Consider the following 14,590-nt stretch of genomic DNA (forward strand, 5'->3'; position numbering starts at 1 on the left):
CCTTTTCATGCATGCTAAAATGAAAGAGATCATTAATCATAGGATCACTAACGTTTTGTTTTCGATTGACTAGTGACCCTTTGTTCAGTTTTTTTTTATACTGGCTATGAAGCGATGCTTGAGCAGATGGGTCTTGGCTTGGTTTTGGTTGTTGGTATTGGTTGCTCCTGTAAGGGACAAAATACCTCGGAGGACGAGAAAAGTTGTTACTAACATTTGATATGTTTGGTTGTATTGCTGTGCTATTAAATTGTGGGTTACCGAAATGATTAGTTTCCATGTTATTTGTGTTCCATGTTCTATTATGTCTGTATTGAGGTTGCGTTGAATTGAACCGTGAGTTGTAAGCACTGTTGTCGAAACTCCGGATTCTAGATTCTTCTAGCTCCACGTTTTTTGATTGGGACAACCTTTCTTCAATATTTTGGATTTGCTCAAGTTGGACTATTTCATCCGCCAAAAATTCTAACAATTCTTCGAATTCAAGATGCTTGTTTAAACGTGCTTGTATTTTTAGATTTTTATCCCGTAATCCTGCTAGAAAATGTATGCGCAAATTTTTCATAGCATAGGAATCCTCTGTTGTGTTATGATCGTGATTGATAATGTGTTCTTTTAATTTTAAAGCTCTCTCTTTAAATTTTATGAACGGTTCATTTAACCCTTGCTGCAGTGTTTCTACCTCATGAAAAATTTCCTCCAAATTAACTTTTTCATAAAATAGTTTTACGAGGTTAAGTTTCACTTCCTCCCATGTTTCTGCGTAAATCCTATTAAATAGCGAAGCAGCTTTCCCTTTCATTTTCATCATAACCACTTGAACTAATGGTTCTTCGGATTCTCCTTTTGGGATTTGTTTCGCAAAAAAGTTAGCTTGGTATAAAAACCCATCCATTTTTTTCCATTTCATTCATTCATTTGTATTTATTTCTTAGATGTACATTAATCCTGAATTACAATTTAGTATTTTACATCGGTACCGGAGTTTCCATAACGCGATATTTCGTTGATTTTTATTGCACTTGGCATTGTGGACACTATTCCTGATGTTAAATGAATTTGACGTATTGATGGAGGAAAAATTACAAAAAAACCTTTTAATTTGGCTATATTTTCTAAACTATGTACTAACTTATTCTTTTATAAACTATACTAGGGGAAATAATTCATATTGGGATTTGCAATTAGGGAGAAAGAGAAAAAAAAGGTAGTATTTACAAATATAAGTATCGTTTTAGATGAGGTTTTGTAGTGTGTGTATGCCACTATTTGTGCATTTAGATCGATATTTAATATTGATTTTTTCTATAAACTCGCTAATCCTGTCAATTTTAGCTTTTCTATGAATAATGCTTGTACTGTACCAAGGCGGGAGATTTAGTATTCGTTTTAAGAATTGTTTTTGAAATATTTGCATTTTCTTTATGTGTGTTTTTGCACTGTTTCTCCATATTGGTGATGCATAGGTAATTATAGGTCTTACTAACGATTTGTACATAAGAAGTTTGTTTCGTAAATTCAATTTAGAGTTTCTATTAATAAATGGGTAAAGAATTCTAATCGCATTTGTGCCGCTAACTAATTTTTCTTCAATGTATTTTTGAAATGTAAGCTTTTTATCTAATAAAACTCCTAAATATTTTACGGTGTTATTCCAAAGAATTTCGTTATTATTTATCGTAAGTGAACTATTTGGGAGATTTCTTGCGCTTCGGCACCTCGTGAAATATATTGCTTCCGTTTTTCCATCGTTAATTTTTAGCTTCCACTGCTCACAGAAGGTCACATATTTTCGTATGCCTTTGTTGAGGCTACACAATATGCTATCGGGATTGGAACTAGATGAGCTGATAGCAAAATCATCAGCAAAGGCGTATTTCTTAACTCCTTTCATTTTAGGTATATCGCTTGTAAATATATTAAATAGTATTGGGGACAGCACACTGCCTTGGGGCAGGCCGGCAAGTGGTTTCAAGGGTTCAGAATGATAAGAATGAAGATGAACGGAGCCAGATCGATTCGACAAGAAGGATTTAATGAGAAGAATTAATTTGGGGGGAAAATTGTTGCTGATCAATTTGAATATTAGTCCATCGTGCCATACTGTGTCAAATGCCTTTTCGAGATCAAGTGTAACTAGTCCTGTAGATTTTTTAATATTTTGATTCGATGTTATAGTGTTAGCGAGTCTATTTAATTGGTGAGTGGTAGCAAAATTGGCTTGAAATCCAAATTGGAAAGAAGGGATGACGTTATGAGACTTGGTATGAGAATCTAGCTTTTTTAATATGATCTTTTCGAAGATTTTACCCATACAGCTTAGTATGCTTATCGGTCTGTCTTCTTCTTCTTCTTGGCCTGCTCAATGAGCACGTCTCGTAGACATGGCCAGGTCGCCAATTCGTTTCCAGGAAACTCGGTCCTGGGCTGCAGTCCTCCAACCACGGTTGCATCCGATTTCCGACAGGTGCGACTCCACCTGATCCAGCTAGCGAGCTCGCGGTGCTCCTCTACGCCTCGTGCCGAACGGGTCGCTGACGAGCACCTTCCTGGTGGGGCATGAGTCCGGCATCCTCATCACGTGCCCCAGCCAGCGTATCCTTCCGGCTTTGATGACCGTCAGGATGTCTGCACCACCAAACAGCTCAGCTAGCTCGTGGTTCATCCTCCTTCTCCACACGCCGTGCTCGCACACACCGCCAAAGATAGTCCTTAGCACTCGCCGTTCGAAAATGGCGAGTGCATTGGCGTCCTCCGTTAGTAAAGTCCAGGACTCGTACCCGTAGAGGACCACCGGACGTATCAGTGTGCGATATATCGCGCATTTCGTGTGTTGCTGGAGTCTTCTGGATCGCAGGAGTTTGTGGAGCCCGTAGTAGGCACGATTTCCCTGAACAATGCGCCTTCGGATTTCGCTGCTTACGTTGTTGTCCGAAGTTACGATCGTGCCAAGGTAGCAGAACTCCTCTACCACCTCGAGATCGTCGCCGTCAACTGATACTCTGCTTCCGAGTCGGGCTCTATCACGGTCAGAGCCCCCGGCAAGCAGGTACTTTGTCTTCGTCGCATTGATCCTCAATCCAATCCTAGCGGCTTCGCGTTTCAGTCGGGTGTACGCCTCGCACACCGCCGCAGATGTTCGCCCGATGATGTCGATGTCATCCGCGAAGCCAAGGAATTGGAGAGTTCGGGTGAAAATCGTGCCCCGGATGTCGAAGCCCGCGCTTCGCATGACACCTTCCAGAGCGATGTTGAACAGCAAACAGGAGAGTCCATCCCCTTGCCTCAGACCCCGGTGAGATTCGAACACTTCTGACAGCATGTTTGTCACTCTCACCTTGCACTGCACACCGTCCATAGTGGCCCGCAACAGTCGTACCAGCTTCCCAGGGAATCCGTGCTGCTGCATGGTGTTCCATAGTTCGGTCCGATCTATGGTATCGTAGGCCGCCTTGAAGTCGATGAACAGGTGGTGCGTAGGGATCTGGTGCTCTCGGCATTTCTGGAGGATCTGCCGTAGTGTAAAGATTTGGTCGGTAGTTGATTTGCCTCCAACAAATCCAGCTTGATAGCTGCCGACGAAATCTGTAGCAAGAGGCGAAAGTCTGCAGAAGAGTATTCGGGACAGGATCTTGTAGGCAGCATTCAGGACTGTGATGGCCCGGAAGTTAGCACAGTCCAGCCTGTCGCCCTTTTTGTACACTGGGTGTATGACACCCAGTTTCCACTCGTCCGGTAGTTCTTCCTGATCCCAAATCCTAACAATCAGCCGATGCATGATGACGGCAAGCCTCTCCGGACCCATCTTGAACAGTTCGGCCACCAGACCATCGCTGCCAGCTGACTTGTTACATTTCAGCTGTTTGATGGCGCTGATGACTTCGTCCAAAGATGGCGGGGGCACTTCGTCATTGTCATGCTGGCTGTCGTAGGGTTGCTCTCCTCTGCTTCCTGCGTCTGCTCTGGTATCTGCTCCGTTCAGGTGTCTGTCGAAGTAGCACTTCCATCTGTCGATCACCTCTCGCTCGTCCGACAGGATATCTCCCTCCTCACTGCGGCATATAGCGGTCATGGGAGTAAAACCGCTCCGTGCCGCATTCAGCATCCTGTAGAACTTACGAGTTTCCCGCGACTGGGATAGCTGCTGCATGAGTTGCTCGTCCGACTCTTCGAAGCCGCGCCTCTTGTCCTGGAAGAGTAGGGTCTGCTGCCTTCTCAGTCGTCTGTAGTCTTCCACGTTCTGCCGGGTCTCGCGCTGGAGCATGCGGGTCCGCGCGGCGTTCTTCTCGGAGAGTGCTCGCCTGCACTCATCATCAAACCATTCCTTCCTCTGGTTATGGGTCACGCGGCCAATTGTTCGCTCGGCCGTGCTGCTGATGGCTTGCTCCACCATGCGCCAGTGGTCATTGAGAGACATCGCCTCGGTAGTGGTGTCCTCCGGCAGCGCTTCCCCAAGCGCGATTGCGAAGTCCCTCGCCACAACAGCTTGTTTCAGCCGGTCTTTGTTGAGCCTTGGGGTGGGCTGATAGCGCAGTTTGTTGGCCACGCACAGTTTCTGGCGTAACTTAACCATAACCAAGAAATGGTCTGAGTCGACGTTTGCTCCTCTATAGGTCCTTACGTCGATTATGTCCGAGAAGTGCCTTCCATCGATGAGAACGTGGTCGATCTGGGAAAGTGTTTGCTGCGGTGATCTCCAGGTGTAACTGAAGCAAGGTGCGTGCTGAAAGAAGGTGCTGCGAATGTTCATGTGCTTGGAGGAGGCGAAGTTTACGAACCGAAGCCCGTTGTCGTTGGTCAGCCGGTGGGCACTGAAACTTCCTATCGTCGGTTTAAATGCCTCCTCCCGTCCGACCTGAGCATTAAAATCCCCGATGACAATTTTAACGTCGTGTTGTGGACAGCGGTCGTACTCCCTCTCCAACTGCGTATAATAATTGTCTTTATCGTCATCGGTGCTTCCAAGGTGCGGACTATGCACATTGATGATGCTCAGGTTGAAGAACCTGCCACGAATCCTCAACCTGCACATCCGTTTATTGATCGGCCACCACCCGATCACTCGCTTTCGCATCTCACCTATGACCAGGAACGCCGTACCGAGTTCATGCTTTTCACCACCGCTTTGGTAGATCATGCAATCGCTACGATAGGGGCGCTCCGTCACTCCTTTCCAGCGCGTCTCCTGAAGTGCTACTATTCCGAAGCCATGGGCCCTCACCTCGTCCGAAAGAATGCGGGTATTTCCGGGTGCTGTGAGAGATCTGCAGTTCCATGTTCCGAGTTTCCAATCGTTTGCCTTGTTCGGTTGCGTGGGTCGGTATCGGTTGGTCCGGTTCGAAATCCTTTGGTTTCCTTTCGTTGCGTTTATGTTTTTCCAGGGGTGGCTTGCAAGGCCTCTCCCCCAACCTCCAGTCTCGTCGTAGGGCCTACGCATCCTAGCTGATTAAAGTCCCGTAGGATGCCAGGACAGAAGGGGCAACCAGCCGCCCCTAACATGGAGAACAGACGCTGGTCATCCCCCCCCCGCTCAATTTAGCCATATAGCCCATCTTCCCAAGGGGTTGGGTTTCCCCGTATACCCATGCTCAGATATTTGGAGAAATATGTTACCGTTCTGTACGCCGTGGACGTATTGAGATGGAGTAGGGTATGGAGATCCTATATTAGCCTTCGAGAGGCGTCAGACCATACCCGTATCAGTGCGGTATTGCTACAAACACTGACAACAGAACATCTGTAATTTGCGGTCTGTAATTTGCCGGAATCTTGGGATCCTTTTTTGGTTTTGCTATGGGAATGATTTTCGCTATTTTCCAATTTTCGGGATAGTAGTTTAATTTTAAGCAGCTATTTAAGATAAAGCATAACAAAATTATTCCTTTTCTTGGTAAATGTTTTATTGCGTTGTTACTTATAAGGTCAGTACCAATCGACTTTTTTGTTTTTAAAGCTTTTATAATTTTATAAATTTCCTTTGGCTTCACAAGATGAGGCGGATTTATATTTCCTCTTTCTGTATGATAGTTAAGAAACTGGGTTATTAAGGGGTCAATTTGTTCAGTTCATGGACTTGTTTAAAGTGGTGTTATTGGCATTCGCAAAATGAGCTTTTAATACTTCACTTTTTTCCTTTGGCGTGAGAAGTATTTTATCGTTTGCTTTGAGGTGAGGAATGGAGGTAGAGCAGCCTTTGATTATTTTTATAGATGTCCATAGTTTACTATTGTTTATGTTTTTAGAAGTATTAATTTTTGTTAAATTTCGAGACCATGACATATTTCGGTATTGGGATATATCATTTTTAATTTGATTTGCTAGTTCGTTGTATTGATCTTTAAGTGTCAAGTTTCTTCTGTTTCTTTGCCATCTACGTCTTACTGAGTCTCGTATTTTGATTTTGGATTTAATATTTTCAGGTAACACTAAAGTGAATGTAACTGGGTAGAATACTGGTATAGCATTATTTTGTGCCAAAGTGATTGTTTTAGTTAAGTACGTTACCATTGTATCGATCTGGAAGGTGTTAATTATGTTTTGGAGGTTTAGTGAGGCGAGATTAATACGGCTGTTAATGATGTTTTTAAATAGAGGCCAGTTTGCTGCGGCATAATTTGGCATCCCATAAGGGGATTTGCTGATGATTTTACTGTCGATAGTTTTGAACAGGATGGGTAAGTGATCTGATGAAAATATTTTTAGTGTACAAGGGGGAGTTATATCGATTCGGCCATTTGCAAGAATTAGGTCAAGAGTAGAAGGTGATCGTCTGTGACAGCTTGGAATATAAGTGGGCTCGTTGGCGCTATGAAGGGAAAAGGTTCTTGTTTGAATTACATCAAATAGGATTTTACCCATACTATTGCCTTTGATGCAATTCCACAAGCGGTGCCGGGCGTTAAAATCTCCGCAAATTAGTGATTTTCCTTTAAGCTTACTTATTTTTTTAAAATCGTTATGGAAACTAACATGGTCGGAATTTGAACCAGGGTTATAAATTGATAATATAGCTAAGGGACCGGCTACTAATTTAACATTAATTCCTATGCATTCAATAACTTTGAGATCCAGTGCATGTAAAACTTCATGCGGTACTTCTTTTGCTACAACAATAGCCACTCCGCCTTTTTCACCGGTAGTTCTATCTAGTCTATGTACAATAAAGTTTGGATGTGAGAAACGAGTTTGGGGTTTCAGGAAGGTTTCACTAATTGTAGCTATATCTATCTTTCTCTCTATTAAGGTATTGAAAAATTCATCTTTTTTTGTATGAATACTATTTGCATTCCATGATATGATTTTAAGTGTCCTAGGAGATTCAGACATGGGAGAAGCAATACTTTGCAGTTACCTTGATGATAACGGTGATGAGATCTTGTTTTGAGCGGACTGAGCTCATGCGAGCGAACACATCTTCGATGATTTCGCCTATTTCGTCTATCGCGAACATGTCCGCTTCGGGTGTATGTGTTCTATTTCGCTCGCTAAACAAGCCGGCGTAGGTAGGCGTTCTGCTACTCGGTGTAGCGATCGTTGGTGTGGGAGCGTTTTGTCGATGTAGCGGTGGGAACATCTCGTGTCGTAAGGCGAACGTCGGGGCGCTTTGCTTCTTGTTCCGTGTGTTGGTAGATGGACGGGATTTGCAACCACGGTAGTAGTAGTAGTAAGATTTGTTTATAGAGATTTTGAGTCTTGCGACTACATTCATCTCTTTGCAGGTAGATTATTGCTGTGGAGTTGGGTTGATTTGATTATATTTTGTTGTATAGGTCTGTGTCTTTCAGAAATTTGAGGAGGTTCTTTTGATGGAGTTTGTTATAAGATAGAGCATCATCTATGTTGTTTGAGATGTTGTATTCTATGCATTTATGTTCGTAACCACGGCATTCAACCAAAAGATGTTTGACGGTAATGAAGACACCGCAATAGCTGCATAGTGGGGGACTGCTCTTTTCCATTAGATAGCTGTGGGTGAGGAGTGTGTGACCTATCCGGAGTCTAGACAAAACTTTTTGGTCTTTTCTAGGGTCTGTATCTGGCCAACCGTTTGTGGATGTTTTGATTTGGCGTAGAGTCCGACTTGATGTTGTGTGCCATATTCTTTGTCATGACGAAGAAACGATGTTTTTGCTGAGTCTGATTAGGTCTTTTTTAGATAATTCATCATCTTGATTAGTCGATTCGACTTTTCCCTTGTAAGCAAGATAGTCTGCTTTTTCGTTTCCAGGTAATCCCATATGGCTAGGTATCCAACAGAGAGCTACTTTGGATGTTTCGAGTAGTTCTTCTATGTGCTGTATGTGTGGGTCATGTGATGCTCCTGCTTCTAATGATCGAAGTACGCTGGCGCTATCTGTGAAAATCACATTGGGTTTTTCAGTGCTGAGATCTTCCATAGCTATGAGTATTGCTATGGCTTCTGCAGAGAAAATGCTGGTATGGTTAGGTAATTTTATGGCACAATTACTGGTGGCTGATGTTATACCACAACCGGCATCGTCATTTTTCACGGATCCGTCTGTATAGATATGGTGATAAATTGAATATTTTGTGTTGACCAGCGCATTGAAATGTTGTTGAAGTATTGTTCTGTTGGATTCTTGCTTGTGTAGATTTTCCATATTCCAATCAATTATTGGTTGTGGTTGGTACCATGGTCGAGACCCGTGACGAGGTTGTTTAATGACGTTTGGAAGATGATAGTTTGTAAGATTTAAAAATTCTTCATGTGCTCTGTTAATGACATATTGGCATATTTTTCTCCTGTAGTCTTGCAGCGATAGCTGTCATGTTTAGTGTTACTAGGTGATCGAATGGAAGCTGTCCGCTTTCGCATATGATCGATTCCGAATCGAATCGAAGCCAGGATTTGATGATTTTAAGCATGGTGGAGCGGGAGGGATGGGAAGAGCTACAGGAAATCATGCGGAGTAAGTTAAGTTTATTTTTACATTCTTTTTTGACGTTTGAGCAGTGTTTTGCAAAAGTTAAACGGTTATCAATTGTTATACCCAAAATTCTGGCTGATTTAACGAATGGAATTTTTGTTTTGTTTATCTTTATCGGGGTTTTTGGAATTTTTGTCCAATTGCTGTTTGATGGACGTGAAATGTGTAGTATGTGGCACTTGTTTAGATTTAGATCATGTCCGGAGCGTTTTGTCCACTGATTGATCCTTCTCATGCTCTCTGTAATATTTTTTTTTGCTGTTCTGCAGCAGCTTGAGGAAGTGGCAAGGATTATGTCGTCAGCGTATATGAATATTTGGGTGTGTTTGGGGATACAGTGGAGTAAGGATTCTATGCTAACCAGAAAAAGCGTAGGCGAGAGGATGGCACCTTGCGGTACACCATTTTCCATCGACTTGAAATTTGAGACTGTACTTCCAACCCTAGTTTGGAAGAACCTATCATTGAGGAAGTCCTGGATGAACGCTGTGAGGCGCCCTCCAAAACCCCATTTTTTGAGCTGTTGAAGAATAGACCATCTCCAAGTGCGATCAAACGCTTTGGATAGATCAATAACTGCACAGTTTGTCACTTGTTTTTTTCTCTTGAGCTGCAGTCAGAAAACCTTCCAGTGCAGCGAAGTATGTTTCAGTACCTCTGCCAGTCCTGAAAGCGTGCTGGTCTACACTCAAGAGTTTTCTTGATTCCAATTCATGCATTAAACGCCTGTTTATCATTTGCTCAAGGACTTTATTGATGCAGTTTAGTAATGAGATAGGTCGATAGCTGTTTTGGTCAGTTGGATCCTTTCCTGGTTTCAGTATAGGAATGGTGATGCTCAATTTCCAGTCTTCGAGTATTGTACCTTCATCCCATATTCTGTTGTACAAGTGGAGGAGTGTTTTTTTACATGTGTATGGGAGGTTTTGCAAAAAAGGGTATGGTATATTGTCCGGGCCAGCAGATTTTCCTGTGCATCTCTTTAGACTCCATTCCAGTTCAGGCATTGAGAAGTCTTTATTGTATTGGAGATGATTAAGGTTTGGGAAAGCTATCGGTTTGGCTTCGGAGGTATTTTTATGAGAGAGAAAAGTTGGGTAATAATTAGATGATGCAGAGCTTTCATAAAAGTGATTTGCTAAAGATTGCGCAACATCTTTAGGATTTGTAAGGAAAGAGGAATTTTGTTGCAGTATAATGGAGCAGGTTGAAATCTTTAGCTTGACACATAGAGCCGAGATGTTACTCCACATTTTCCGGCTGTCTGTATGAAAGTTAATTTCGTCCAAAAAGGTATCCCAGCTGTCCTTTTTGGCCTTCCGTATCCCTTCTTTAGCTAATCTGTTTGCTTCGCGGTATTCTTCCGCTAGAATTGGAGTACTTAAGTTGTCTTTGATTTTGCTGCTTTTATGTAGAGCATGAAGTAGTTTCCTCCTTTTTTTTATTAAAGAAGCTACAGTTTTGTTCCACCATGGAGCATTTCGTTTGCTTGGCTTTCCTTTTGTTTGAGGGATACTATGGTGGGCAGCTGTTAGGATAAACTGCTGTAGTTGTTCTGTATTTGGTGTGTAACCTTCAGGGATTAGTTGGGTAAGCTTCATCTGGAATAGATCCCAGTCAGCTTCCCCTAATTTCCATCTAGTTTTTGTTGTTGGATTATGCACATGCATATCAGAATAAATTAGGAGTGGAAAATGATCGCTTCCGTGGCCATCTGGAACTATTTCCAGGTTAAAATTAGAGAGCATAGAGTAGGGTATAACACAGTGGTCCAAGGTGTTTCCAGTTCCTCTGTTAGGGCATATTCTTGTTATTTTTGAGTTTGGTATAAGAGTGATATTGTGATGGTAGAACACTTCCTGTAAAATATTGCCTCTGTTTGAGTTGGATTTATTGCCCCATGAATGGTGGCTTGCGTTGAGATCTCCTAGTAGTATTACTGGAGAAGAGAGTTGTGAGAGTAGTCCTGTTATATCTTCTAAAATGTTTGCGTCATTTATGTTTTTGAATGGAATGTATAGGGAAACTATAGAGCATTCTATGGGAGCTTTCATTTTAATGCCTACTGCTGGAAATTGTGAGCTGATTTGTAAATATTCTGATGGAATATTGTTTTTGATGCCAATGAGTGAGCTATTTAGATTGTCATTAGTAGTTGTACTAGGGTACCATGTGTAGTTTTTAAACGGGCAGGTGTTGGGAGGAATATTTTTTTTGTTTCTTGGAGAGCAATAATTAACGGGTTGTTTTTGTTTATTAATATAGCAAGCTCGTTTAGATTTGTGATAAGACCTCTTATATTCCATGAGAGGGCGAAACATGTTTGGTCATTGTTAGAGTTTCTATGATATGCGAAGAGGAAGAGAGGGGAGAATTTTTTTTTTTTTGGCTTTTATAAAAAGGTCGTAGAGATATAAACACGGCGGTAATGTTCTTTTTCATGGCAAAGCTTGAGATGAATCCATATTGCATTCCGGTAGCAGGTGTGAGGGCGGTTTAGGTGGGACGGCATGCGTAGGAGTGGTAATGTGGAGATTTGGTGGTGGAGTTGTAGATTGGAGATGTATTTTGGGGGGAAGTGCTTCTTCTTCTTCTGAGCTCTTTTTTTTGTTGTTGCGTTGTCGTTTGCGTTTAGATGATGAAGCTGAATCAGTTTCTTTTTCTGTTGTAGTGGTATCAGTGTCATTGGTTTCTTCTTGATTTTGAGTTTGTGGCTTTTTATTGTCGGCTTTGTTTAATTTTTTTGACATTTCTTCCATTTGTTTAGTTCGTTGGTAAGTTCAGCGATGGTGCGAGACAGGTTTTCGATGATTATGTCTTTATCGTCACTATTGTTGTTCGCGCAAGCTTGTGCAAAATTTAGTCTATTTTGGACTGAGCTTGTTGTTTGACAAGCCATACGTGCCTCTTTGTGGGTGAGATTGTTGTCTACTCGATATTTGATTATTTCTTCTTCTTTCATGTAGACTGGGCAGCTCTTATCGTATGCATTGTGTGTTCCGGTGCAGTTTGGGCATTTAGCTTGTTTATTATATTCACCGTGTTCAGGTTCGCCACAATTTTTGCATAATTGGTTTGTGTTGCACCGGGTTTTTGTGTACCCGTAGCGAGTTCTTACCTGAAAGGCACCCAGACGAATAAATTCCGGGATTTTTGGAGCTCCGATTGTCAGAAGAAAAGAGTTTGTTGGTGTGATCATTTGGTTTGTTTTTCGTGTAAAACGCCGAACCTCCACTACATTCTGTTCTTTTAGTTCTTCCATGATATCGCTATCTGGCATTCCGGATAATTCCGGAGCATAGATTACGCATTGAACTGAATTCATCGTTGCGTGCGGTACAATTGAGACTTTGGTGCCATCAATAAGCTGTGTCATTTTTTGTATTTTTTCAAACTGTTTAGCGGAGCGGGTCTTTATCAGTACTTTAGAGCCGTTTTCTATTTTGATTGCCGGTAGGAAATTTCCAATCATGTTTTCGATACTTTTCCCAATTAGAAAAGGGTTGTTTGGGAAGGTTTTAGCTTCTACTAGACTCATGACCAAATATTTCAGTATGCCCGATTTACCGGTACGGTCCATCCATATCGGCATTAACGGGTTTCTATTTTCCATGGGAAAAAAATCCCTTGGAGGGGCGGGGGGCCCCATCATTCTGCACTACGAAACCAGCTGTTCGTTTTTTCCCAGAAATGGGGGGAAGACAGAAAAAACGGGCCACCTGCAAACTACAGTCAACCTAGCAAAACACGTTCACACACGTTTGTACCAGTCGCCGTGCTGAAACTGATTCTTGGAAAGTCTCTGCATACACTTTCTCACACACACACGGTATTGCGGCTGTTGGCGTTTTTTTTTTTTAAGTGGGGAGCGTAGCACGGACACGTCTGAACTGGACCACGATCAACACACGACTGAGCAACCACGGTAATTCGCAGTGTGGTGTTCGTTGCAATTTGCACAGCAGAGCTTATTTGTGGCGATTTTGCCATCAGGATTTAATGTGCTCTGTGATAGAGGGCAGGTTTTTGAAGTGTGCGTGCCAGCGCATTTCACACATATGGACGGGAGAAAGCAGTTTGCGCTACCATGGCCAAATTTTTGGCAGTTTGAACACTGGATTGGCCCGTTTTTTTGGTTGTAGTATTCGAAGTAAACACGATGATGGTTTATCGCTCGTACATTTTTTAGTTCGGCTAATGTTATCGAACCTTTAGTGAAATGTAAGAGGTACATTGCTTGGTCACTGTACCTTTTGTTTTTGATTGCCAAGCTCTTAACTGCAATTTAATTGACGTTATTTTCTTCTAGATCACTTTTGATATCGTGCAAGTCCATAACGGGTAGGCCAAATACTACGACTTTTGTCGTCCTATCATCCGCGAGTTGATGCGTGTAGAAGGATGCTTTCTGATCCTCCAATAGACTTTTTATTTTGCGAAAATCGTCGACTGATGAAAATGTTACCACAATTCCTTTTCTGGTTTGGCTCGTTGTGTAGTTTACTACATGTGCTGCTACAATACGTCGGTGTACATCACTAACACTAGTACCCGTTACGATGATTGGCGGTATGCGTGTATTCTTTTGCTGAACGTTCTCGCTCGTGTGTGTAGATCGTGGATTGCGTTGCGGTTTAGGATACACAGCATCCATTTCTGCGTCGTTGTCCGTAAGAAGATCAAGTCGTTGTTAGTACGAATATTGGACGATGCTGACTCTCTTAAGCGTTGGAATTCCTCAAGAGGGATGGTAATACTTCTTGTCCGTTTGGACGCACCGGTTTTTACTCGGCCCATTGCTGGAGCCCGAGTGGCCAAGGCCGACAACCTTTTCTTCTTAATTTTTTTTGCTTTTTTTATCTCTTCACTTGATAACGAAACACATCCGAACGCGTCGGTGGCTAGGTGAAGAATGTATAAAAACCCATCCAATTCTGCTGGAACCCCTGTATATTCAGGTATGCACTGAATGGCCATATTTGTCGGGAATTCATACACCATTTTGTATATTGTGCTGTTTAAGGCCTTTTCGAGTTCGAAGCTTTGATCTAAAAGCTCTTTCCTAACTGATGCAAGGAGTTCTTTGAACGTTCCTTTTTTCTCAACTTCTGCACTTAGATCACAGTCCAATTTTGCTGAGTTAAAAGCGCAATTACTCGGCTTTATGGATTTATGCAAATTTTGTTCCGAGCAAACTTTAATATTGCGGCTCCGAAGTTCAACGACCCATTCACACATTCTCCTCTTAACTGCACTAAGGTGTTATGATATTTCATTCACTAACACTAACTAATTCACTAAATCCAACAGTATTGTGTATGTATATATATATATTTAATCTAATTTTTATTAATTTTTTTTAATCTAAAAATTGAACTAAAATGCTAAAAATAACCCACCACCAGTATTAAAGTTTAATGTTAAATTTAAGATTTCAATGCTTACTTTAATAAAATTTCACTTAGTATATTTTAATATTTTATTTATTTACCGCAAAAATTGAGACAAATTTGTGCTTTTTTTTCTTAGGCCCATCGAAGGGGATGTGCTTCAAGGAGCAGAATTTTATTTCTAATCACCAGATTACTCACCAAACTTTTACCACAAAACTATTTTTTCCCCACTATTAGAACCTTCACCGA

General features: G+C 41.9%; 1 protein-coding gene across 1 annotated transcript; it reads right to left on the reverse strand.

Moving 5' to 3' along the window:
• Positions 1-11,656: 11,656 nt before the first annotated feature.
• LOC125906738 (uncharacterized) lies at positions 11,657-13,210 on the reverse strand. Its single transcript, XM_049607042.1, has one exon. It carries the CDS (start codon positions 12,598-12,600, stop codon positions 11,683-11,685), a length of 918 nt encoding a protein of 305 aa, XP_049462999.1. The 5' UTR covers positions 12,601-13,210; the 3' UTR covers positions 11,657-11,682.
• Positions 13,211-14,590: the final 1,380 nt, after the last annotated feature.

This window comes from Anopheles coluzzii, chromosome X (assembly GCF_943734685.1).
Source record: "Anopheles coluzzii chromosome X, AcolN3, whole genome shotgun sequence".
Classification (NCBI taxonomy): domain Eukaryota; kingdom Metazoa; phylum Arthropoda; class Insecta; order Diptera; family Culicidae; genus Anopheles; species Anopheles coluzzii.